Below are 26,784 nucleotides of genomic sequence, written 5' to 3' on the forward strand. Positions count from 1 at the left end.
CTGTGGAATCTCCGGTCTTTATTATCTTAGGAAATCTCCAGGATTTCCCACTTAATCTATTTGAAACAAAATGAAACTTCCTGCATCCGAGCCAGATGGTAAGAAAAATTTGGCATCCGGTCCATTATTACAGGTTTTCTTTGCAACAAAGTGATTCAATAAAATGTTGATTTGCTCCCAGAAGATATAAATATTCATTTAAAATCTTCATCTTACTCACTAAAAATGGGAGAAAATAGCTGTCTTACCAATGCAGTCCAGCTATGATAATATCACACAACAACGTTCATGTTACAACAGGCATCCAGTGTACACATTACATAGAACATAACAGCACAGTGCTATTCTGGGGGAATTGGTACCCAGCAACTAGGTTTCTAACCCAACTTTGTACAAGGGAATAGGTTCATAAATCTGAAAAAAAATACCCTGTTACTGTCTTTCACCAAACCATCTGTAACATATTTCCACCTATCTCGACTCCATTTTCTCCACCTTGGTCCAAGAACTCCATACCTGTGTCTGTGACACCGCCCACGCCCTCCACCTCCTCCAGAGCTTCCCACTGCCCGGTCCCCAGCATCTCATTTTCACTATGGACGTTCAGTCCCTGTACATCTACATTCCCCATGCAGATGGCCAAAAGACCCTCAGCTTCTTCCTGTCCCACAGGCCTGACCAGTCCTCCTCCACTGACACCCTCATCCGCTTAGCTGAACGCGTCCTTACCATAAACAACCTCTCTTTCAATTCCTCCCACTTCCAAAAGACAAACGGGGTGGCCATGGGTATCCGCATGGGCCCAAGCTATGCCTGCCTCTTTGTTGGTTACATGGAGCAATCCCTCTTCTATACCTACATTTGGCCCTAAATCCCACCCCTTCCTCTGTTACGTTCATGACTGTGTCAGCACTGCCTCGTGCTTCCACAAGGAGCTCAAACAGTTCATCCACTTCACCAACACATTCCACCCCAACCTTAAGTTCACTTGGACCATGTCTAACCCCTCTCTCACCTTCCTGGGCCCCTCTGTCTTCATCTTGGGCAAAAACCTAGAAACTGATATCCGTTTCAAGCCCACTGAATTCCACAGCTACCTGGAATACACCTCCTCCCACCCACCTTCCTGCAAAAATGCCATTTCCTAGTCCCAATTCCTTCGCCTCTGCCAAATCTGCTCCCAGGATGAAGCATTCCAATCCTACACGTCTCAGACGTCCTCGTTTTTCAAGGACCGCAATTCCACCCCCACATACCCCCGCAGTGGTCGAGAATGCTCTCAACCATGAATCCCACATTTCCCGCAACTCATCCCTCACACACCTTCCCCACAATAACCACCAAAAAAAATCCCCCTCATCCTCATGTACCACCCCACCAACCTCTGGATCCAACGCATCATCCTTTCATACTTCTGCCATCTGCAATCCAACGCCACCAAAGGACATTTTTCCCTCCACATCCTTGTCTGCTTTCTGGAGGGACCACTCTCTCCAGGACTCCCTTGTCCACACCACACTCCTCTCCAGACCCACCACTTTTCCCTATGACCGCAGGAAGTGCTACACCTGCCCCCACACCACATCCCAGGCCCCAAGAAGACTTTTCCACATCAACCAGATGTTCACCTGCACATCTGCCAATGTGGTATACTGCATCCGCTGTACCCGTTGTGGCCTCCTCTACAGCACGGACGCCAAGCAGAGGCTTGGGGACTGCTTTGTAGAACACCTACGCTCAGTTCGCAATAAACAACTGTACCACCCAGTTGCAAACCATTTCAACTCCCCCTCCCATTCCTTAGATGACATGTCCATCCTGGGCCGCCTGCAGTGCCACAACAATGCCAAAGGTTGCAGAAACAGCACCTCATATTCAGCTCGGGAACCCTGCAGCCCAATGGTATCAAAGTGGATTTCATAAGCTTCAAAATCTCCCCTCCCCCTACTACATCCCAAAAACAGCCCAGCTTGTCCTCACCTCCCTTATCCCCTCCTCCTACCTCAAGCTGCACCCCCATTTCCTACCTACTAACCTCATCCCACCCCCTGGCCTGTTCGTCCTCACTGGATCGATCTATCTCCTCCTTACCTCCCCATCGAAATTCACCTTTACTGGCTCCATCCCCACCTCTTTGACTTGTCTGTCTCCTCTCCATCTATCTTTTCCTCTATACATCTTCAATACCTTCAATACCCCTCTCTCCCTATTTATTTCAGAACCCCCTTCCCCTCCCACAGTTCTGAAGAAGGGTCTAGGCTCGAAACATCAGCCTTCCTGCTCCTCGGCCTACTGTGTTCATCCAGCTTTACACCTTGTTATCTCGGAATCTCCAGCACCTGCAGTTCTTACTACCTCTGTAACACATTTATTATGTTCGATGATACAATAGGTAATCTGCCCCAGTAGCTCCGAAGATATTCTGTGTTAGCTTATTTTGTTGGAGGAGTAAAGAATGACTTCTCCTTTGGAGACAGGATCTTCTCTCACCTCCAGTGAGCTAACTTACTTCAGTATTTTGGGAACAATCACCTTGACCATCCTAAGCCTCATTCCAGTAGATTCAAAAGGAATACATTTCACATGCACCACTGCCATATTTAAAAAAAAAACAAATTTATTTTCTTATATGCGCTTCCAATTCCAGGTGTTGTGCTATTACCTCAATTAAGTCAACCTTCTTAGCCCCTGCTTTTAACTCTAACACCAACTTTCCTGTGAACGCCATGAATCTAGTTTTGGTTAATATTTTTCAAATGTGTCTCAGTGATAAATGTTCCTTCTCCAGGAAAGTCACTGCAACTGACAAAGCCACCTTTGTTTTCAAAGGTATCGTGAAACTATGAAAATCATATCAAGGTTAACCTCAGCAAGCCCCACCGATATCTGTCTGTGAATTTAAAATTCCACCGAGCTGCCAAATTACATTACAACTTCAGACAAGGCCATGAGTTAATATTGTGCTCTCCATCGAGACATTATCTTACGATCCCTGATAAACTGCCAGGTTTGTTTCAATCTGACTCAAGACCAGTAACATCTTTTTGTTTGAAGCAGTCAAAATTTGAAATCCCAGGTATTTAGTAAGGGAATAGAACCAAAATATTTTATGCTTTTGAACAAAGTAAACTTTATTATGCGAAAGTGAGTAAATAGAAAAAAAAATCTAATACATGTACACAACAGTTAGAGTGGAACATCCAGGATTAACAGGAGATAAATATAGGTTGCCAGACAAACATGGTCAAATATCACACAAAGATGATCAAATAGCAAGTGCAATCAAGACAGGCACCATGGAATTTTCTGAAACCTTCCCAGTCTTCAGTGATAATTGGGGCCATCAAATTTCATTATGACCGTCTCCTTTACAAAGGATTCCCGTTTTTCACTTTCAAAAATCAACCCTTGAAACTTTGTCCAAGCTACTGCACCGTCCACTGTCTCAATGACTGCTCACCTCCCAGTGATTGAGTCTCTCGCCATGGAGTGGCATTCCTCTCAATTCAAAAGTTGCATTCGACCTCTTACTCTCAGCGCAAGTTTAGCTGTTTTGTGTCTTGATTGAGCTGGCATTGCCCTGGATTTCCTCAAGATTTGGTTTCCCAACTTATACCAAGCAAATACCACACAAACTTCCCTGCCTTCCACTGTCAGCTGCACTGAACTGAGATTTTTTTCTCTAGCAATGACTTGTTCTCAATTCCACTGAGATGATAAGTATGCAAGGGCTTCCAAGTCCTAACTGCTTAGCAGCCAAAAGCCAGCAAAAGGCACCATTTTAGCTGTACGGAGCCTCTTCCCTTGCTCCTGAATAAAACTCACTAAACAGATTACTACGCCGAACTACTGTTCACTGAGACCCAAACTGATCTGGGTAATCCTTCACAAACTACTCAAGTCCCGCCCAGTTAGTTTGTTCTATGACAGAAACAAATGCTTCAAGCACTGGAACTGAGCCCGAGAGCTTGGTACATCTCCTCACCTTACACAGCACAAATGGATACAAGAAAACTAGATTTGATAACATGCACCCTGTGTTGATGTGGATACTTTTCTAGATTAAACTAAATCTCAAGCTAAGGTGATGCTTCACACTGAAAGAATCAAGACAGTTTCAAAAATGAAGGTTTGCTCACCTGCCTGCTTGTCTAGTTGTCTCCACAGCTTTGTTTGTAAAGTGAAGTTAATCCAGAGATACATCCCGTTCCTACGCACAAAATAGTATCTTAAACTTCAACTGAGTGTTTATAAACCCTCTCCCTGCTCAATGCTATGGAGCTGCTGAACAGGGGCACGGCAGGTACCTTCACTGGTTTCAGCATACAGGCACTCAGCAAAAGCTCAAGTAATTTTTTTGGCCCTGTGAATGGCAGTGATTTCCGTGAAAGACTCTCCTACCAGTTTTAGCTGTGTTTGAGACCCCATTGCCAGCTCCCACTCTTAGCTTCCAAGTTGCATCCCGAATTTTCTCTCTTTTTCTGCTTCTTCTCCTTGTTTCCCCAGAGGATGTGGAATGGATGATGATGCATAGATTTGATGATGCAGCTAAAAGTCTCTTCAAAGACAGCAGTAAGACTGGCCAAAAAAACTGTTACTTCACTGTCAATCTCAAGTTTCTTCCCTCCCACTTTTGCTGCTTTTTGAATCATGGATTTAGTCGCCAGAGGAGCAGCTGGAAGAGAGATGGAATGCATCAACGGAACGACAGGAGAAAGCATTGGAGCAAGTGAGTCTGGGATTAAAGGAAAAGCAAGGATAGCAGCTTCAGAATATGTGAATAACCACTTCTCCAATGCCAATTCTGCATTATTTTCTGCTTGTTCTGACATTTGCACTTTCAATCATTCAATTCTGGACTATGGAGGGGGTGGAGGTTGGAGCTAGGAGCTAATAATTAGAGCAGTTGACCTTGGTCTTAAATTTTGTTCTTTATACCCCCTCCCATATCTTTGGTTTGCTGAGGGCTACTTTGAAGATGGTGGATTAAATACCTCTGTATATTTTGAGCCCAACTGCCAAGTCAGTCAGTAATTATAAATTAACAAAATTGACCATTTTGTCCTACATATATTTAAGATTAAATGCGAAGGGAAAGCTTCGTTAACTATTTTGTTTTTTCTTTGTTGTATAGGAAGAAAAAAAAACACAAAATATACAGCATCCAATTTGAGAAAGGAACTTCCTTATGATTTGGCACATAGATTTTAAAATACTTCGATAAAGCTCTTGATAGCAAATACAGCTCAGACGTAATGTTAAGTTTGGATGGATCGCAACAGTTCATTGTTATATTGATCACAAAAATTACGTTAGATTGTTCCACTGTTTCAGTGAAGTTAGAGCAACTGCCTTTGACATCACGGCGGCATGCGACCAAAAGTGGTATTTAGGAACGCTTGTGTAAACATATTCAATGGGAACCAAGGCAAAAACTTTCAATTGATTCTAATTGTTGGAGGTCAGTCATCTCAACCCCAGTATTACAATGGAGTTCCTCAGCGTAGTATCCAAGGTCTGACTGTCATCGGCTGCTTCTTTCTACCGGAAGGTCAGAAATGGGGAGATTCTGCATTATTTTGGACTCCTTTGGCAGTGAAGCAGTCCATGTTTAAATGCAGTGAAACCTCAGCAATATCTGGATTTGGGCCGACAAGTGGCTAGTTACATATACAAATGCCAAGCAATGGCTATTGCCAACAAGTGACAATTGAACCATCGCTCCTTGACATTCAATGACATTACTATCACTGAATCCCCCACTATCAACATCCTGGGGGTACCATTGATCAGAAACTGCACTTACTCCCCATATAAATGCAACTGCCACAATAGCAGGTCAGAGGCTAGGAAACCTGCAGTGAATAACACTCCTCATGACTCCTCAAAACCTGCTTACAATCTACAAGGCACAAGTCAAGACTGTAATGGAATACCCTCCACCTCCATAATGAGCACAGCTCTGACAACATTTAAAACCTGGATCCATCTAGAACAAAGGTCAAGTGACACAACATCCACAGTCACTCACTTCACCAACAATGCTAGCAGCAGAAGTGTGGACCATATACAGGATGCATTCATGAAATTCACCAAGGCTCCTGGAACAGTACTTCCAAACTCAACCACTACAATCGAGAAGGACAAGGCAACAATTATACAGGAACACAACTAATGTTGTCTTAAATGAGTCTGAATAACTACTGAAAGATTCTGTGCAAGCTGGAAAGCCGAAGCTGCAGCTGTGCATGGAGCTTGAAGATTCTTACAGCCGAAAACAGATGACAGGGAGATTTACACATCAACACCTGCAAGCTCACCTCTAAGCACTTACAAAGCTGACTTAGAAATATATTGCCTTTGTCTGTGCTACAAGTAGCATTGAGCCTAGGCTGAGCCACTCCTGTCTGGGGCTAAGTTTGAAGGCCTTGTGAAGGGAACAGTCACAGAGGATGGAGACAGTTGAATGATTTTATTCATAAATTCAAAGATGGGAGTCAGAAACATACAATATTGTTGGGGGTATGGTCAAAGGTAGGAGTAACCTTCACTAGGGGTTGCCAACTGCTCAAAATCCTGGAACTCTCTCCTTAACGGCATTGTTGAAACCTATAGGAAGCAGACTGCAGCTCACCATCACTGAAAGCACACTTAAGGAAATAAACTTAGTGCTGATCCAGTCAGTAAGCCACATTCCCTGGAGGTTTGTATTTTTAAAAAAAAATACATACATTCTACGATAAATGCATAATATATACAAGTTGTCCATTCATGACCTAACAACATGTTGTAATGTTAATTCACTTATAAAGGCCATAACAACTGAGTATCATAGGCAGCATCTCAGAAACCATAAACACCTCAGTAACCGTTCATGCTCACATGGTACTTTCTCACACTGAACTAATTTTAGATGTGTTGCATTTACTAATTCTGGTATGAAAAGGTGAAGGCCTAATACTACAGCAAACAACATATTATATGTTTTGCTTTTGAAACAATTAAACATTCCCAGATCATTTCAAATAGCAAATTACTAAGCTAAAGAATCCAAACTTTCAGAAAACAAAATGTTTAAAACAAATACCGCAACTTAAAATGCAAATCTCTATTACTTAAAAATCAAATTATGCAATCAGCAGGTCTTCAAATACTGTTAATTCAGTGACACACTGGCTAAACTTTTTAATTATCAACAGATGTCAGTTTTTTAAACTCTCATCACCCTCAAAAGCTATTTTAATTACTAAAATACTCCTACTTTGGCTGAATTGATCAGAAATCATTCCAGTCCAACTTTATACATATACGTAAATCCTTAACATTACTATGGATGCTGGAAATCAAAGAAATACAGAAAATGCTGGAAACTGAATAGGTCTGGAATTTCAAAAATACAAGCTTATCCCAAATTTACATTTAGGAGTTCTTATCATTTTATAAATTTCTCAGTGTATGAAGGGAAACAAGTGTAGTTACAAAATGGACCTTACTTGCAATGCTGACGGTACCATCAACTCAAAAGATATAAAGATGATGTACGTCAACCAAACATACACAATATTTAATGGACAAGTTCAGCATATACAAAGTGGTTTCAGTTATACAATGACTAAACCAATGTTTCCATTTTTTTTTGCAGTGATATCTATGTTGTAAAGCAAAGGAATGTCAAATGGCACCAAACATATTTGACAATTCGCAGCTCAGCATCAGAAGTAATACAATCCAAAAATTGGCACATGTTGCTCAGCAGCACTTAAATCAGAACATTCAAAAAAGGACAGGCACAAACTCGACAACATTTAATTCAGTAACTTTTGACATGTTTGTTTTATCAACTGAGTTCAGTCAGTTGAGAATCTAAAATGTGTACATGTTAAATAACAAAAAAAAATTCAACTTCACAGCACCCATTTCCAGAAGCACTGCTCTGTATTTCACAGATCTTCCAAACAATTAAAAGATCTGTTGGCTAGGTTTTGTGCACAATGTAAATGCATAAATTATGCAAATTTTTTAAAAAGCATTTTAAAAAATAAATTCTTTCTTGCCTATAACTCTTCATATTTGCTACAAATTAAACAATTTATAAATTCACAACAGAAGCAATATCTTTAATGTAATTTATTGACCAAACAAAGTACATGTCAGTGAGTTGGATCAAGATAACAAAGTGTGAAGCTGGATGAATTGTTTTGCCAGAGTGAAACACCCATAATTCAAAAGCATCAAGTTTCAGGTCACATACACAAGTGAAAAAAAAATCCCCCACACTTTTATCTCTAAGAAGCTGCAGTTATTCTGCAGTATGGGTGGTATGGTAGTACCTACTTGAACTTCAGCATTCTTTAAGTAGCTGAAAACCACTTCAGTAATGTTTCCTTAAAAACTAATTAAAATAACTCACTGAAGCTTCTTGTAAGGCCCAATGGAAGGGGTGAAGTGGTTATGATTATGAATCACCATCGTTGGGTCCCTTGAATGCCTGCCTCCACCCCCCAACCCCTGATTGTCCCTTCAATGAGTTCAAGCAAGTTCACAAACTAATATAAAAATGTAGTTTCAAAAACAGACAAATACTTGCATACTAAATGTGAAGTCTGAGACACAGCATTCTGCAACTGATTACCACTGATATTCATTAAACGGAAATGTCAGCAATAAATCCTATTCCACCCCAAAACATGCCTCTCATCATCAGTACAGACTGTATGAATAAACTATTGTTCTGCCAGCCAAACTGAAACATTGATAGGATAGAGGCAAAAACAACCTGCAAACCTAGTAAACAGCTGGATCTCGACTTTGTGTCAAATGTCAAAAGGTGCATGTTCACAAGAAGTCGTATTTTCTTTCCACCTTTACTGTTAAAGAGTTAAAGTAATATCTTAGAGATAGAGAGGAATGGGCCAACTAAAAAATGTAAAATGATTAAAGATTACATTGAAAAATGGAGTTCTAACTAAAATATTTTAGTCTTTTCACTCAAGTTAAAGCTCATCAAAAAAGTCAGGCTTTTACCTAAAGCCTGGGACAAAAGCAGGGTGGACCAATGAAACCAATAACTAAATTTAGCGAATATGCAACACTGTCATGTAACTTCTTGCATTTTATCTTTATTGCACTTGGAAAGATACAGGACATCCAAAATGTAGTGCAAATAGCTAATTCTTGCCTTTTTCCATGGATGGAACATACATACTATTTATAGATATATCAGTAAAATGTTTCTCGAAATGCTTTTCGGATGAAAAATTTACAATTTTTTTTACACGCTACGATATCAAGAAGTTTGACTTTTTCGAAGACTTTGCCACAAAAGTCAATAACTTTACAGTACAATATTTGTTTTATTCGGACATCGGATATGTCTTTACTAAATCATAGTAACTCATGTAAGACAGTGCCCGAAGGACAGGAAAGCAAAACGTAACAGTTTAATTTTGTAAATTAATATCTTCGACGTGAACATTAAAATTATCAGTAACACAGCACTTCGAGTGATCGGAACACCGTGTAATGATCCAGTAGAAAGGAGTTCACTGCGGTATTTCAGTTATCCGTCTTTTCTGCCACAATAGCGTACAAAACCCCATGAATTTATCTCACTACTCCCTCATGGGTGAATCGTTATTTTAAAATGATAGTCAGTTTCTTCCCAAACCAGGTTAATTCGCATTAGAGTCCCAGGACAAAACGGGATAAATACTCACCGGCATCATTTTGACGACGTCTCAGCACAATTCCACCATGCGATCACGGGGGAAGAAAAAAAAGATGCAACTCCCTCTGATCCTAGGTCAACGCGAGCGACCGCCGGCAGCTGGTAAGGGGAGGAGTCTGAGCGGGGCACCAATCCAACTCCAGGCCGCTGCTCGCTTCACCCTGAACTCTCGGCCCAAGCAGACTACAACATCCACAGGCAGCAACTGAGGTGAGGGATGATGGGAGGAGAAGTGTGCTGTTTGTGGAAGAGGGACAATGGTAATCGCTCGGGCGGATGCCGGACCCCGAAGTTGTTTCCCGTTAAGGCTGGGTCCCGGGCGCTGAAGCCACGCCACAAGTAAGGCCCACCGTCGGCTGACAGCCCGCCCCCACCTCCCTGCGTCATCCGGACCCTAAGCCATCACCTACCAAAGATGGCGGCGACAGGCAGACGCTGCAAATTACAGCATCCTGTCTCTCTCAGCGAAAGAAAAACGCTGCGCTTCTCCTTCCCCGCAATCTCACTCGACAACGTGGTGGCTTATGCTAACGGTTCGGTCCGTTTGTGAATCGGGTGGGACGCGTTAGTAGACATTACGCAGGGGTCTGGCATCTCTGGAATGTAAACCAATTATCTCCCGCTAGTCTGCAGGAAAGGCACAGCAATGCAGTGCAACATGGCATTGCACCAACTTCCCCCAGCCTATCACACCAGTTATGCGCATAGCTCGCCCCCAATGGTGCAAGGATGCTTAAACAGAGAACTACCGCTCTGAAAACTATGGGGGGGGGGGTCAAGTACAGACTTTTCCTTAACATTTTAATAGCCACACTTGTTTGTGTATAAGGTTTTCTTACAAGTAACCATTTTGTGAATGTACCACTCGTGAAGTGGGGTGGGGGGGGGGGGGGTGGTAAGTAAAGTCAGTCAGATGACATTGTCATAACGCAACAGCTTTATTTGAAATCACAAACTTTCAATGCTCTGCCCCATCAAGGAACAGTACAGGAAAATCTTGTGATTTCAAGTGAACCTATTGGTCTACAACCGGGTGGTACACGGCTTCTGACTTTATTAAAAGCAAGCATGCATAAACATAGCATGGTGTGGGTAAAGTGTAAAAAGGCCAAAAGCTTAAAATTCACAATTTATTCAGTTTAAAATTGTTCTACTAATTAGGATAACTTCAGCAAATATGAGAATTTCCTGAGAAAACCCTACTGGCAAAATTTAAACATGTAAATCTACACAGCAACAGTTGTCACATTTGAGGTGAGGCCCGACAATCTTAAGAACATTGTTAATCCAATTGTAACAAGTTTTCTTCAGACAAAGCACACAAAATTCTTCACAACTGAACATACTAAATATTTACAAATATCTTTCAGACATAAGCAATGTAGTAAACGGGCTTAATTCAATGATAATAGATTGTCCAGCATCCACAGTTCCTGAGATAACAAAAAGTGTAGAGCTGGATGAACACAGCAGGCCAAGCAGCTCCTAAAATGCTGCTTGGCCTGTTATGTTCATCTAGGCTCAGTTCAAATGCTGAAGGGCACAGATGTAAGGTTATAAAACTGAAAATGCTAGTACACAGCTGTTCTGGCAGTATTTGTGTGGAAATTTTATGTCAATAACCTTCAGCAAAAGAACAAGAGGAAAGATGAGCTTTTACACCATAAGACATAGGAGAGGAAGTACGGCCATTCAGCTCATGAAGTCCACTCCAACATTTAAATCATGGCTGATGGGCATTTCAACTCCACTTCCCTGCACTCTCCCCGTAGCCCTTGATTCCTTCAGAGATCAAGAATTTGTTGATCTCTACCTTGAAGGCATCCAAGGTCCCGGCTTCCACTGCACTCTGTGGCAATGAATTCCACAAGCCCACCACTCTCTGGCTGAAGAAATGTCATCTCATTTCCATTTTAAATTTACCCCCTCTAATTTTAAGGCTGTGCCCACAGGTCCTAATCTCCCCCCCTAACAGAAACAACTTCCCAGCATCCACCCCTTCTAAACCATACGTTATCTTGTAAGTTTCTATTACATCTCCCCTCAACCTTCTAAACTCTGAATACAATCCCAGGATCCTTAGCTGTTGATCATACGTTAAACCTACCTTTCCAGGGATCATCTGCTCCAGGACTAGTATGTCCTTGCTGAGGTGTGGGGCCCAAAGTTGGACACAGTATTCTAAATGGGGCCTAACTAGAGCTTTATAAAGCCTCAGAAGCACATCGCTGCTTTTATATTCCAACCCTCGAGATAAACGACAACATTACATTTGCTTTCTTAATTACAGACTACCTGCAAGTTAACCTTTAGAGAATCCTGGACCGACATTCCCAGATCCCTTTGTACTTTTGTTTGAAAAGTAAGTGGCAGTAGGGCCAGCAGATTTAACTTTTAAAGAAATTTGGAACATATACTTGCTTAAGGTGACAAACTGATGGGCATTCAAAGAACTGACAGGATGAGCTGCACAGGCTCAGTCATTTTTGTGACAACCATTTTTACCATTTTTTAAATTGACATGCAGGATGTGGTGTTGCTGGCTAGCTGGCATTTATTGCCCATCTCTAGTTGCCCTTGAGAAGGCGGTGGTGAGCTGCCTTGGTTCTAGTGTTCTCTTAAAAAATATTTTCTATGAAACTGACATGCAGCCTTGAATGTACTGATTTGATTGACATTCTAAAAATATGAATGGGTGGAGGAAAACAAAACAACTTAAATAATTGCATGAAATAGAACATGCACAAATACCCAGCAATTGCTTCCACCCAATCTTGAGCAATAAGACCATGGAAAAATAAAAAGTAACCTAAATAACAATGAGGAGTATCAACAATTGCCTCCACCCACTTCATTCCAAACCTGTGAAGCAATTTTCATTTAAAACCATCCAAGTAATGTCTGAATGACAGAATGAAAGTAAAACCACAGCAAGCTTTTCTAAATGATGTAAAGTTAAATCCATTCTAGGCTGTTAAAAAAAAAATTAAATGATTTCAGATCATCCAAACAGGAAATTTCTATTTCCAAAGCAACATTTATTGGTACAATTTCAGGAACCTTGCACAAGTTTGTACAAAATATATTGTAGCCTTCCAGATGATAAATCCTCTATCCCATTTCATTCAGTGACGGTTTGCCTGATTTTAGCACAAGTTCATGTACTTCGGTGGTGGTGTCAGTGTCCTGAACCAGGAGATTCTAGGCAGGAATAACAAAAAGTCAAAAACGTTATCAGACAAAATATTTGTACTTCATTCAAAAAAGAAAAGGAAAAACAAAAATGACAACTTGCAAAGAGATGGTTCACTAAATAGAATGTGCGCTCAAGAGGCTCAGTGGTTGTGTCCCTATCTCTGGGCCAGAAGGCCCAAATTCATTTTGCACCTGGTCCAGAGGCATGGTAACAAAAGCACAATACTGCAGATGCTGGACATACTTAACTGCCATTCTTCAAAGAGTCACACAGCATTTGAAACTAACTTTTTCTGTCTCCAGAGGTGCGGTCAGACTGGCCGAGTTTCTCCAGCATAGCGTGTGGAGGTCATAGCATGTCTGAACACGTTTATTAAAAATATCCATGGACAATGAGGGCTGCAGATCAAAGTAAAATACTCTCTCCCCCCACTATATTCACAAGTGGTTTTCCATGCAACTGAAGATTCTTCCCCCACCACCCTCCCATTACCAGATCAGTTTCTTTTTAACCACTACCAGTAAATTGACAAAGTATTCCGAGGATAAATTGTTGTATCATTGACTATTAGTGGTTCTCGGGAAATAAAGGCAGAGTGCGCATCTTGTCAGTCTGTATGACTACCTCATCTAGTACTAATCTGCACAGCACCTGCCTGTTTACTTGCTCTTTCCTCAGTATCCAAGAGCCTAAACACACCATCCAGGTGAAGTTGAGTGAAATGTAGGTAAAGCACAATCTAGCTTACTGCACTTAAGACTCACAACGTGGTCTCCTCTACATTGGGGAAATGAAATGAAGTGTAGACGGGGTGACCACTTTGTAGAATACCTACATTCTGTTCGCAAAAAAGACAGAGCTGCCAGGTGCTTGCCTCTTCAACGGACCACACTGTTCCCTGGCCAACATCTGTCTCAGGCTTCCAGCAAAGCTGACCTAGCTGGAAGAACAGCACCTCATTTTGCACTTGGGAATTGAACAGCCATATGGACTCAGTTCAACAATTTTCAGGTTTGAGCTGTCCCATGTCCTTATTACTGTCCCCACACACTGGGCCTTGTTACCACATGGTCTGCTATTACACACAACCCATTGTTAGCCACAACTGTCCTATAAGTAGCTATTCATTCTGAGGCTAACTGGCATCAACTCCTTTGTCTTTTCAACTGCTCTTCTCTCATCATTTACTCCTTACCCTTTCTCCTCCCTCATCCCACCTTCGGCATAAAAAGAGTTTTATTCCCAGGTAGTCAGTTCTGAACGGTCACCTGACCTGAAACGGTGACGTTGATTTTTTCTACAGATGCTGCCTGATCTGTTGAGCTTTTCCACAAAATTTCTGTTTGTTAACTTACACTGGCTTGGACGTCTCCCCAAGATGACATCTATACTATGAAAGGTGTTAAGAAATTACTTTGACCAAGGAGTGTAGTTCAGGGACTTAGGTAGTGAGGAAACAACTTTGCTTCCAACTGTCGATTTAAGAATAGTTCACACAGACAATGGACCCATAAAGGAGAGACAGGAGTACATAAGTCACCAAAAGCTATCTGACATATTTACATGAAGATAGTAAACAGTAGCAAGAACTTCAAGTGGTACGCGAACGCAGAGGCTCCAAGCCATAGTTATGTCGGGATGAATATGGCCAAAGACCAAATGATTCAAAAACTGAGACAAGGAATAATATACACATACATAAATAAAAACAAAGTGGCAGAATCACTGAAGCATAAAAACAGTCTGAAAAATTAGAGATCTTCTCATATTCTGTGATGGAATGAAAATACTTTCAGATTACTTAAAATGGGTGGAATTATAAAAAAAGTACATGATATGAGAAGTTGCTTACACCTCACAAAAAGATCGAATGTTCTTAACCTTAAAGTTTAAGGATCATTAGAGATTAGGTATTTCTATTTGCAGATATCAGCGACCACATATCCAAGATCATCTACGTATTTTTTAAAAAAAATGAGTGAGCGGTGAAGGGGAGGATAAAGGTGGTAACAATGGAGATAAAAAGAAACAACTACAGTGAATGTATGCAACCATACCAAGTGTACTTCTGTTGCGAACAGTTGCCACTAAATTCAACTCCAAAGGTTCAAAATAAAATCATGTCCTCAAAAGAAGTCAGATTTTTGGGTTCAGCTATCAAACAACATATTTTGGTTTACTCAGGTAAATTGTCCAAAAGTAACCAGTGTGAGTGGAAAACATTAACAAAGAGCCTTTTATCATTTAAAAAAAAATGATGAGAAAGCAAAATTACATACTTCAAGAAGATTTGATCAGACAGTTACTGGCAACCTTGAATTAACAAAACAAGCACACACATGTACAAAGGGGCTTGTGTGGTAGTAGTGATGTTCTTCTCTCTGATCCAGAAGGTGAGCATTGAAGCCTCACCTATCTCACAGGTGTGTCACAACATGTCTGACCAGGTTGATGTAATGTACAAACACACAAAGAAAAAAAAACTATTTTGTAACAAAGCAACAGTGCATTCTGCATTTCGGTCCAGAATGATTCTATGAAACAATGTGAAAATTCACTCCAGACATGGGCATCTAGCTGGCCGGCATTTATTGCTCATCCATTTTTGCCTTTGAACCGAGTGGCTTGCTAGGCTCTCCGAGGGCATTGGAGAGTCAATCACGTTGATCTGGGTTTGGAATTACATGTCAGTCAGCCTGGGGGAAGGACGGTAGATTTCCTTCCCTGAAGGACATTCGTGAACCAGATCAATTTTTCCAACAGTTGGCAATGGTTTCACGATCAGGAGATTTTTAATTCCACTTTGTTTTTCTTTAAAATGGTATTATAGTTAGAGTCATGAGTCATATTGCAGGGAAACAGGCCCTTCGGGCCAACCAGTCTATGCTGAACATATTCCCAGACTCAACTAGTCCCACCTGCCTGCTCCTGGACATAACCCTCCAAACTTGTCCTATTCATGTACTTGGGCAAGTACCTTTTGAACATTGTAATTGTACCCACATCCACCACTTCCTCAGGAAGTTTATTCCACATGCAAACCACCCTCAAAAGAATTTGTCCCTCATGTTTCTTTTAAAAATCATCTCTCTCCTTTCATCTTAAAGCCCCTCATCTTGAAATACTCCAGCCTCTATACCCTTCATTATTTTATAAACTCCTATCAGATCACCTCTTAACCTCCTATACGCCAGTGAAAAAAAAATTCAGACTATCAGTCTTTCTTTATAACTCAAACCTTCCATATCCAGCAACATTCTTGTAAATCTCATCTGAATCCACTACATCTTAATAATATCCTTCCGATAACCATCTACCAGAACAGCACACAGTACTTCAGAAGAAACCTGACCAACATCCTGCACAACTTCAACACGACTTCCGAACTCCTATGCACAAAATGAACTGAGCATTGAAGGTAAGCATGCCAAATGCCTTTTTAATCACACTGTCCACATGTGATGCAAACGTGAAAGAATTAAGTACCTACATCACTAGGTTCCTCAGTTCTACTCAAGGCACTACCACTAATTGTATAAACCTTCCTGTTTGTTGTACGAAAATGCAAACCTTGCATTTATCCAGATTGAACTGTCTGCCATTCATCAGCCCACTGACCCATTTGATCAGGATCCCTTTGTAATCTTACAAAACCTTTTTTCACTGTCTACTATGCCACAAACTTTAGTGTGGTCTGCAAACTTACTAACCATGCCTTCCATTTTCTCACAAAAATTTTATATAATTGGCAAGAGGACTCAAAACCTGTCCCTGCAAAACACCCCTGGGTGACAGGCCTCCCGTCAGAAAAGCAACACTCCATCATCACTGATAATGGGAACTGCAGATGATGGAGAATCCAAGATAACAAAGTGTGAAGCTGGATGAACACAGCAGGCCCAACAGCATCTCAGGAGCACAAAAGCTGACGTTTCGGGCCTGGACCCTTCATCAGAGAGGCGGATGGGGAGAGGGTTCTGGAATAAATAGGGAGAGAGGGGGAGGCAGACCGAAGATGGAGAGAAAAGATAGGTCGAGAGGAGAGTATAGGTGGGGAGGTAGGGAGGAGATAGGTTAGTCTAAGAAAGACAGACAGGTCAAGGAGGCAGGATGAGGTAGTAGGTAGGAAATGGAGGTGTGGCTTGAGGTGGAAGGGATGGGTGAGAGGAAGAACAGGTTAGGGAAGCGGAGACAGGCTGGGCTGGTTTTGGGATGCAGTGGGGGAGCGGACGAGCTGGGCTGGTTCAGAGGAGCTCGAACAGTTCATCCACTTCACCAACACCTACCACCCCAACCTCAAGTTCACCTGGGCCATCTCCAACACATCCCTCACCTTCCTGGACCTCTCAGTCTCCATCTCAGGTAACCAGCTAGAAACTGATGTCCATTTCAAGCCCACTGACTCCCACAGCTACCTAGAATACACCTCCTCCCACCCACCCTCCTGCAAAAATTCCATCCCCTATTCCCAATTCCTGCACCTCATCTGCTCCCAAGATGAAGCATTCCACTCCCACACATCCCAGATGTCCATGTTCTTCAAGGACCGCAACTCCCTCCACCCCCCCAGTGGTCAAGAACACCCTTGACCGCATCTCCCACAAGACATCCCTCACACCCTGCCCCCGCCACAACCGCCCCAAGAGGATCCCCCTCTTTCTCACATACCACTCCACCAACCTCCAGATACAACGCATCATCCTCGGACACTTCCGCCATCTGCAATCGGACTCCACCACCCAAGACATTTTCCATCCCCACCCTTGTCTGCCTTCCGGAAAGGCCACTCTCTCCGTGACTCCCTTGTCCACTCCACACTCCCCTCCAACCCCACCACACCCGGCACCTTCCCCTGCAACCGCAGGAGGTGCTACACTTGCCCCCACACCACCTCCCTCACCCCCATCCCAGGCCCCAAGATGACTTTCCATATTAAGCAGATGTTCACCTGCACATCTGCCAATGTGGTCTACTGTATCCATTGTACCCGGGAAACCAAGAGGAGGCTTGGGGACCGCTTTGCAGAACACCTCCGCTCAGTTCGCAATAAACAACTGCGCCTTTGATAAAAGCAGCAAGTAACTGCAGTTTTGCAGGGTTAGTGTTATGATCATAACTCTTCATGTTATACATTAATGATCTAGATGAAGAAACTTAAGGCATTGTTGCTAAGTTTGCAGATGACACAAAGATAGGTGGAGAGACAAGTAGTGTTGGCAAGAAAAAAAATGGGGAAGCTGCAGAAGGATTATGACAGGCTATGAGAAGGAGCAAAGAAGTGCAGATGGAACACAATGAGGAAAGTTTTGGAAACATGAAGCACAAAAGGACTTAAAGAGTCCTAGATGAAAATTCTCAAAAGGTTAACATGTTGCAGGTTCAGTTGGCAGCTAAGGCAAAAGCGATGTTAGCATTCATTTCAGAGGGCCAGACTACAAGAGCAAGCACATACATGGCTCTGGTCTGACCACATTTTGAATATTGTGGAGTAGTTTTGAAGGAATAGTATTCTGGCCTTGGAGAGGGTCCAGAGGAGGTTTACAAGCATGATCCTGGGGATGAAGGACTTGTCATGTGAAGAGTGGTTGAGGATTCTATGTCTGCACTCAATGGAATTTAGAAGAATGAGCAGGGATCTTGATAAAATTTAAAAGTATACTGACAGACCTGGATAGGGGGAACATGGAGATGTTTCCATGAGTAGGAGAGACTAGGCCCCAAGGGCACAGCCTCAGGGTGAAGGGATGACCTTTTAGAACTCAGATGGAGAATTTCTTTAGCAAGAGGGTGGTGAATCTGTGGAATAAATTGCCACAAAAGGCTGTGGTGGCCAAGTAATTGAGTGTCTTTAAGGAAATATAGATAGGTTTGATTAGTAAGGTGGAAATCAAAGGATACGGGAAAAGGTAGAAGAATGAGGTTGAGAAATGTGTTGATCAGAGATGATTTACACAGCAGGCTTAAATGGACCAAATGGTCTAGTTCTGCTTCTATGTCTTATCATCTTAGAGTGATTAGAACTACAGAGGACGCCGATGAATTATTCAATTTCTGCCGAGTTCAAAACACCCAGAATGTTAGCACACGAGAGAGAGAGAGAGAGAGAGAGAGAGAGAGAGAGAGAGAGAGAGAAAAAAAAAACAAAAACTTAATTTTGTGACTGACTTCATCATTGAAAGGAATTAGCAAGAATGAAAACAAGTACACCTGAAAACTAAAACAATCATTCTGATTTTGGCTAGAAACCATCAAGACACACTGTCAGATGTACAGCGTGAAAACAGACCCTTTGATCCAACTCATCCAGGCCAATCTCTGGCCTTGCTCAGATCCAATGAGACAGATGTTTTCAGTTATATGTACAGTGAATTCAAGATACATGACTGACATTCAGTGATGTTCTTCCAGAACACATAGGTGAAAGACAACAGAACTAAAGAGAAATGCAATAACATTTACATAATTGTAGCAGCCTAACTGAGCTAAAGGCCCATAGGCATGAGAGGGAAAAAAAAATTGGATGTATAAGGATTAATTGACCAGGATAATGATCTTCCCGGTTCTTATTCAAACAATACTGAGAAAGCTTTTACTTGCAACCCAAAAGAAAAATTCAACATCAATTTCATTGAAAATCCCAACTGTACAGCACTCTTTATCCCTCACTGAAATGTTAGTCAACATTGTGATGTTACAAATTAAATGCAAGAGTTCTCACTGAACCAAGGCAAGTTTGAAGGAGTCAGTTACTGCTGCAATACACAAATACAATGCATAAGAGATTTTTATATGCAAAAACAAGACAGCCCAATTGTAAAATGCTGCATGTTCAGTATTAAAAGAGACAAGAGCTTGAAATTAACCATACTTACTATCTTTTACTGCCTTTTTACCTGTAAGAACAGAAAAAAAGTTACTGTTATGTAAAGGCAAAGAAACTGACCATGTTATTCCCTGTTGTCTCCAAGATATGTTTCGTTGTTAATTTACAGGAATTAGTAAAAATATAATCAAGAAAACAATTGAAAATAAAAAGTTCCCATTGTTAACAGCTACCTGTTGAGAAGATTTGTAGCTCAGGTTGAGGTTCTGGATGCGAGTTTGCTCGCTGAGCTGGAAGGTTAGTTTTCAGACGTTTCGTCACCATTCTAGGTAACATTATCAGTGAGCCTCCGACGAAGTGCTGGTGTTATGTCCCGCTTTCTATTTATCTGGTTAGGTTTCCTTGGGTTGGTGATGTCATTTCCTGTTCTTTTTCTCAGGGGATGGTAGATTGATTTGGAGCCAATGTGTTTGTTGATGGAGTTCCGGTTGGAATGCCATGCTTCTAGGAATTCTCGTGCATGTCTCTGTTTGGCTTGTCCTAGGATGGATGTGTTGTCCCAATCAAAGTGGTGTCCTTCCTTATCTGTACGTAAGGATACGAGTGATAGTGGGTCATGTCGTTTTGCGGCTAATTGATGTTCATGTATCCTGGTTCCAGCTTCCTGCCAGTTTGTCCAACGTAGTGTTTGTCACAGTTCTTGCAAGGTATTTTGTAGATGACGTTCATTTTGTTTGTTGTCTGTATAGGGTCTTTTAAGTTCGTTAGCTGTTGTTTTAGTGTGTTAGTGGGTTTGTGGGTTACCCTGATGCCAAGGGGTCCGAGTAGTCTGGCAGTCATTTCGGAAATGTCTTTGATGTAGGGGAGAGTGGTTATGGTTTCTGAGCCCGTTTTGTCTGTTTGTTTGGGTTTGTTGCTGAGAAAAATCGGCAGACCGTGTTCATAGGGTACCCATTCTTTTCAAATACGCTGTATAGGTGATTTTCCTCTGCTCTGCGTAGTTCCTTTGTGCTGCAGTGTGTGGTGGCTTGTTGGAATTCCTAGAAGCATAACATTCCAACCGGAACTCCATCAACACAAACATTGATTTGGAGCCAATCTACCATCCTCTGAGAAAAAGAACAGGAAATGGCATCACCAATGCAGGAAATGACATCACCACCCAAGGAAACCTAAACAGATAAATAGAAAGCAGGACATAACACCAGCGCTTCGTCAGAGGCTCACTGATGATGTTACCTAGAATGGTGACAAAACGTCTGAAAACTAACCTTCCAGCTCAGCGAGCAAACTCACATCCAGAGCTACCTATTCTTGCCCACCTCATAAGGCCAAATCTAACATAGTTAGGCAAATAAAATGCGTTAACATTGTGCACAAAGACACTCACCTCCATACGATATCTTGTAGTATAAGACTGCTGTGACAGCTAGACTCGGCCACAATTCCCGATAAGCAATGGCATAGGGTTTCATTAATGCCCACCATTCTGCAATTGCGCGGCCAGCCATAGTCTGCAGATTAAGATAAGGTAATACTGAAAAACGGTAGCAAAAAAATCTGCTAAGATAACAAAGTGTGTGGGGCTGGATGAACACGGCAGGCCAAGCAGTGCCTTTGGCCTGCTGTGTTCATCCAGCCTCACATTTTATTATCTTGGATTCTCCAGCATCTGCAGTTCCCATTATCTCTGATGAGCAAAAATCTGCTAAATAGCTTAATAACACAGCGAATCTTAATCAAAACGGTCGCCAAATAATACATCATTAATTCAGATCTATTTATTGCACATTTAGCTTCAGATCTCTTCATATGACGAGTCAACTACCGAGGAACTGCAGCCTCAGCCGATGGGAGGTTAAAGCAGTTTCTTAGGCCTGAACACCACCGTGGCCTGGCAAAACTTCTTTATCTGAGAAAAAGAGATCATTCGCAAGCTGACGATTTTTTAAAAAAACAAATATTACATAGAACCCGCCGTACTTCACACACATTAACCCGTACACTAACATCGAAACCAGCCGCACTCTACCTTTTCAAATTCAAGGAAGGTCACAGCAACTCACACTGCTCTTAATGGACGGTGTAATTGTCGCTGATTGTCTAGAGGCAACAAGAGGAGCCAACTACGGTTTGGCACCTCGCATAGCCCCAACTAGTGGAAGGACCGATAACTGCAGTACATTTTCTCCACTTGTCCCTTGAGTAGCTCGTTGCTGGGTTTGTGGTTTGTTACTTTTACAGATTTACGTTCGTAAAGGTACTGGTGAAACTTTCTCACACCAAAGATGGCCAAAAGAAACCTTCCTTCTCTATCTGGGGCGTATTTGTGCTCTACATCAGCCAAATGCCGGGAAGCATACGCGATCAGGCATTCCTTGCCATTAGACCACCGGTGAGCTGGCGTCATCCTGACAACGTACAGGGAGGCATCGCATGTTCGCACCAGATCTCACTTGGGATCATAGTGTGACAACACCTTAGACGATAATTACTGCTTCTTAACTTTCCAAAAGACTACATCTTGGTTATGAGACCATTTCTATAGTTGATCTTGCGAGGATGCTTGGTGGAAGCCAGGTGTTACGTGTGAACTTCCCATAATAATTAGGTAACCCAAGGAAGGACCTAAGGTCTGGTACAGACATGGGAGCTGGGGCACTTTCGATCACTCTCATTTTTAGATTAGATTAGGTTCCCTACAGTGTGGAAACAGGCCCTTTGGCCCAACAAGTCCACACCGCCCGTTGAAGCATCCCACCCAGACCCAAACCCCTATAGCCCACACACCCCTGAACACTACGGGCAATTTAGCATGGCCGATTTTACGTTCCATCGAGTGTAAACCTGATCTTGTCAATTCTGTGGCCCAAATAGGTCACTTACGGTGCATGCAACACACATTTTTCCTTTCAACGGCATATGCCAGCCTTGGACAAACTATGTCCAAGTCCTCTGAGTGCTCTTTATTGGTCTTCCCAGTTAGATTAGATTCGATTCCCTACAGTGTGGAAACAGGCCTTTCGGCCTAACAAATCCACACTGAGTCTTTGGAGCATCCCACCCAGACCCATCCCCCTATAACCCACACACCCCTGAACACTATGGGCAATTTAGCATGGCTGATCAACCTTGCCTGCACATCTTTGGACTGTGGGAGGAAACCGGAGCACCCAGAGGAAACCCACGCAGACATGGGGAGAATGTGCAAACTCCACACAGACAGTCGCCCAAGGCTGGAATCGAACCCAGGTCCCTGGTGCTGTGAGGCTATAGTGCTAACCACTGAGCCACCGCGCTGCTCTTAGTAACACGTCAAACAGATAAATGGCCACCTGGGGTAGAACTTATAAAATGTTCTCTATCGTCTGCTGAAAAAGGGCAAATGGCAACACCTTTCTAGGTCTTAATTGTAGCATACCTCTGGGAATCCTCATCTAATTGCGGGTACATATAGCTCATGTCAAGCTTTGTGAAAGACGGTCCCCAGGCAGTGTTGCATAAAAGTCTTCTGTGCGAGTGATTGGGTATTTATCCAGCTGCGAGAAGCAGTCTACCATTTGTTTTAAATCCTCACAAAGCTGAACTAACTCATCACATTTCACAAACAGTACGACTGGTGCTGCCCATTCCATTGCACTGGCTTGATGGCTCCTTCACTTTCCAGTCACGTGATTTTTGCCACTACATTTGCCCATAAGGCAAATCGTTCTGAGCTGGCCTTGCAGAATTGTGGACTTGCTTCCTGGTCAACATGCAAGGTGGCCTTGGCTCCTTTGATAGCATCCTAGACATTCCTGAAAAACATCTGTGCATTTAGTTAGAACTTCACTCAGACAGCCATTCTCTAATCAAAAAATTATTAAGCCACTCAAAATGAATCTTTCTTAATTAATTTCACCCCATCAGGCTTGGGCCCGAACCTTTTCCTTCAATCACTAGTAACTGAACCAGCTGCTTCTCATACGAGACTGGAACTGAAGTGGTACTCTAAATTTGTGAATATTCCCCAGTATAGGTTTTTGATCTAGCCAGGTCTTGTACAGACTTGAGGCTTGGAATTCAAAGCAAGTTTTGTTAAAGACTGGTTCTGTGATCACTGAAATGGCTACACTAGTATCGACCTCCATTAATACCAGGTGTCCATTTAAACTAGACATTTACTTTGATTGGCTCTGATGTGAATGCTGCTAAGCAATTTAACTGTTCCAAGCCAGATGTAGGTGGGATTTCAAGGGTGTGCCCTCTCCTGGATACCAGCCTATGCATTCCCTTACTCAATTCAGGCCAAGTGGGACTGTTTTGCTGTCTGTAGTCTGCACACTGGCTGCTTCTACAATGGCTTGCTCGTCTGGATCCTGAAGAAAATGTTAATCGTTTGGCTGAAGCTTGGCTTCGTTTTGGGGTTTTGCTGTGGGCCGACCTACAGTCCCTCTGTTCAGGATATGTCCTGAGTGAGGCTATGCAATTGCCTTCACTTTAGTGGTGTACCCCAAGCTCAGTTAGTCTGGCAAGGTCTGACCAATTCCATCAGCATACCCTGTAACTCATATGCTCCACTCGCCACATTTTCTAATGACAAAACCAGCTGTAGTGCATATTTGAAGAACAGGTAGGCTTCAGCTGGTTGGCACTTCTGCATGGTTACACCTTTCATCCCGCATACCAAATGGTCTGTCAGCATCACATTCAAGCTTAAACCAAAGACACATGCCTCTGCATGTCATCTTAACCTCATCAAAAATCCTGACACAGATTTCCCTAGTTCTCAAACTGCTAAGTAAAATCAATGACGTCTCAGAATTAGAGGCCTCATAATATTCCTCAACCAAATACATCAACTTACAAAAGGTTTTAGTGTTTGGTGCCTTAACGTTCCTAATAACTAAAAAAGCTGCAGGTCCACAAGCTGTCAGGAGAATTACTCATTGCTTTACATCTGCCTGCATGTCATTTACCCTGAAAAACAACACATTCTTTCCACATACTGGGCCAAGTCTTTGACAGCAGGATTGAATGAGTCAAGCTTCCCAAATAATAGCATGATTCCAGAAATGCTTACCCCAACTTAATGATGACTGTTGAGAGTGAATTTCTTCAGAAGCATTTTTTTTTCTCTTGTCATCATTGAAATAACGCACAGAGGCTGGTATCCTGTCGCCAAGTCAGCCTTTATTTACACATGCTTAATATTTGATGCTAGTTCGGCTTCCTCAGTGCCAGCTCTCAGCGTGAACAGAACCTCTGATACTGCTGTTTTTTCTGTCTGCTCACCATGTTAACAGCCCCAGTCAGGGAATTCATATTCTATGTGGTCCACCTGATTGACCTAGTTACAATCACTATACCAAGAAAGTGAATAACTTCACGCTTATTGACCGTATTATCTACCATTTTCTAGCCCATTCACTTCACTTGTCCAAGTCCTTTGAAGCTTCCTTGCATTCTCCTCACAACTTTCAGTTCCATTCAGCTTTGTGGCATCAGCAAATTTGGAAATCTTACAACTGGTCCCCATATTCAAATCATTCATATAGATTGTCAGCTGTCATGGGCTCAGGACTCATTCTTTCAGTACCACAATAGACACATGAGCCATTTATTCCACTTCTTAGCTTTCTGTTGGCTAATTCTCAGTCCATACCAGAAAATATACCCAAATCCCACATACTCTAATTTTATTTATTAACTTCCTTGGAGAATACTTGGAGTATTGCGTACAGTTCTGGTCGCCGCATTATATGACGGATGTGGAAACATTGGAAAGGCTGCAGAGGAGATTTACCAGGATGTTGCCTGGTATGGAGGGAAGGTCTTATGAGGAAAGGTTGAGGGACTTCAGGCTGGTTTCGTTAGATAGAAGAAGGTTAAGAGGTGACTTCATAGAGACACACAAAATGATCAGAGGATTAGATAGGGTGGACAGTGAGAGCCTTTTTCCTCGGATGGAGATGGCTAGCACAAGGGGACATTGCTTTAAATAGCTTTAAATTGAGGGTGGTAGATATAGGATAGCTATCAGAGTTTAAGGGCATTTAAATGGTCATTGGATAAACATATGGATAATAATGGAAAAGTTAGGTTAGATGGGCTTCAGTTTGGTTTCACAGGTTGGCACAATGTTGAAGGCCGAAGGGTCTGTACTGTGCTGTAGTGTTCTATGTTCTGTGTTCCTGTGCAATACTCCCTCCAACTTTCTTTCTCAACGTAGGCCTCTGTGGTGTGTGCACAGGATTGACCTTTCTGCTTTGGGAAGGAGACTGGGTTATCTTTGTGGGATGTGGGTTTCACAGGTCGGCACTACATTGAGGGCCGAAGGGCCTGCACTGCACTGTAGTGTTCTATGTTCTATATTCCTGTGCAATACTCCCTCCAAGTTTCTTTCTCAACATAAGCCTCTGTGGTGTGTGCACAGGATTGACTTTTCTGCTTTGGGAAGGAAACTGGGTTATCATTATTTGTGGGAAGTGGGGCCTGCAGGTTGAGAACCAGGGAGAAAACATTTAGAAAGCTGGGAGCGAGTTGGGGAGTTGTACATGTAAAAGAGGGATATGGTCATGCATGGATGGGAACAGGGTCACCTGTGAAGAAGGTGGGGTATCCACAATTTGAAACACCCTGGCTCAAGAAGGGTCAGTATCTGAACACCTACCCGGTATGGTCATCTCATTAGGCAGAGTTTGGGGTTGAGTGCGGAGCTCGGAATGTGCAAAGCCTAGAGGGAATCACAGAAAAACCTACCAAAAAAGGGATTCAGATGACATGCAAAAATGGAGCCTGGAAATTATTGTCATTTTCAATCATCCTGGAATTTGCAACTGCGCAATAGCAGAGAAAATGGCCGTAGCCAAGCCTTGAGTGTGACTCAACCTGTGAGGGAGGGGGCTGTAAAACCCAATGATATAAGACCCTTCAAAGGGTAACAATATTATGTACAGACCCATACATTGGTAACAAAACAAAGCTGTGAGCTTCCTGGTGACCCTAATGTACCAATGCACCTCTCTGCCCCAAACATTGCTGACCATTTCATGCAAG

At 42.4% G+C, this 26,784-nt stretch overlaps 1 protein-coding gene across 4 annotated transcripts in view; it reads right to left on the reverse strand.

The window, feature by feature from the left end:
- Positions 1-10,398, reverse strand: part of ppp1r13bb (protein phosphatase 1, regulatory subunit 13Bb) — a 105,408-nt gene extending 95,010 nt beyond the window's left edge. For 2 of the 4 annotated variants that reach the window (XM_048537609.2, XM_048537610.2), the window contains exon 1: positions 9,717-10,111. In XM_048537609.2, coding sequence (XP_048393566.1) covers positions 9,717-9,725 — 9 coding nt within the window. In that variant the 5' untranslated portion in view covers positions 9,726-10,111. Of the gene's footprint in view, positions 1-4,139; positions 4,649-9,716; positions 10,112-10,137 lie in introns of those variants that run through there. The other 2 variants (XM_048537612.2, XM_059649127.1) reach the window with 2 other exon arrangements.
- Positions 10,399-26,784: the final 16,386 nt, after the last annotated feature.

Source organism: Stegostoma tigrinum, chromosome 10 (genome assembly GCF_030684315.1).
Source record: "Stegostoma tigrinum isolate sSteTig4 chromosome 10, sSteTig4.hap1, whole genome shotgun sequence".
Lineage (NCBI taxonomy): Eukaryota > Metazoa > Chordata > Chondrichthyes > Orectolobiformes > Stegostomatidae > Stegostoma > Stegostoma tigrinum.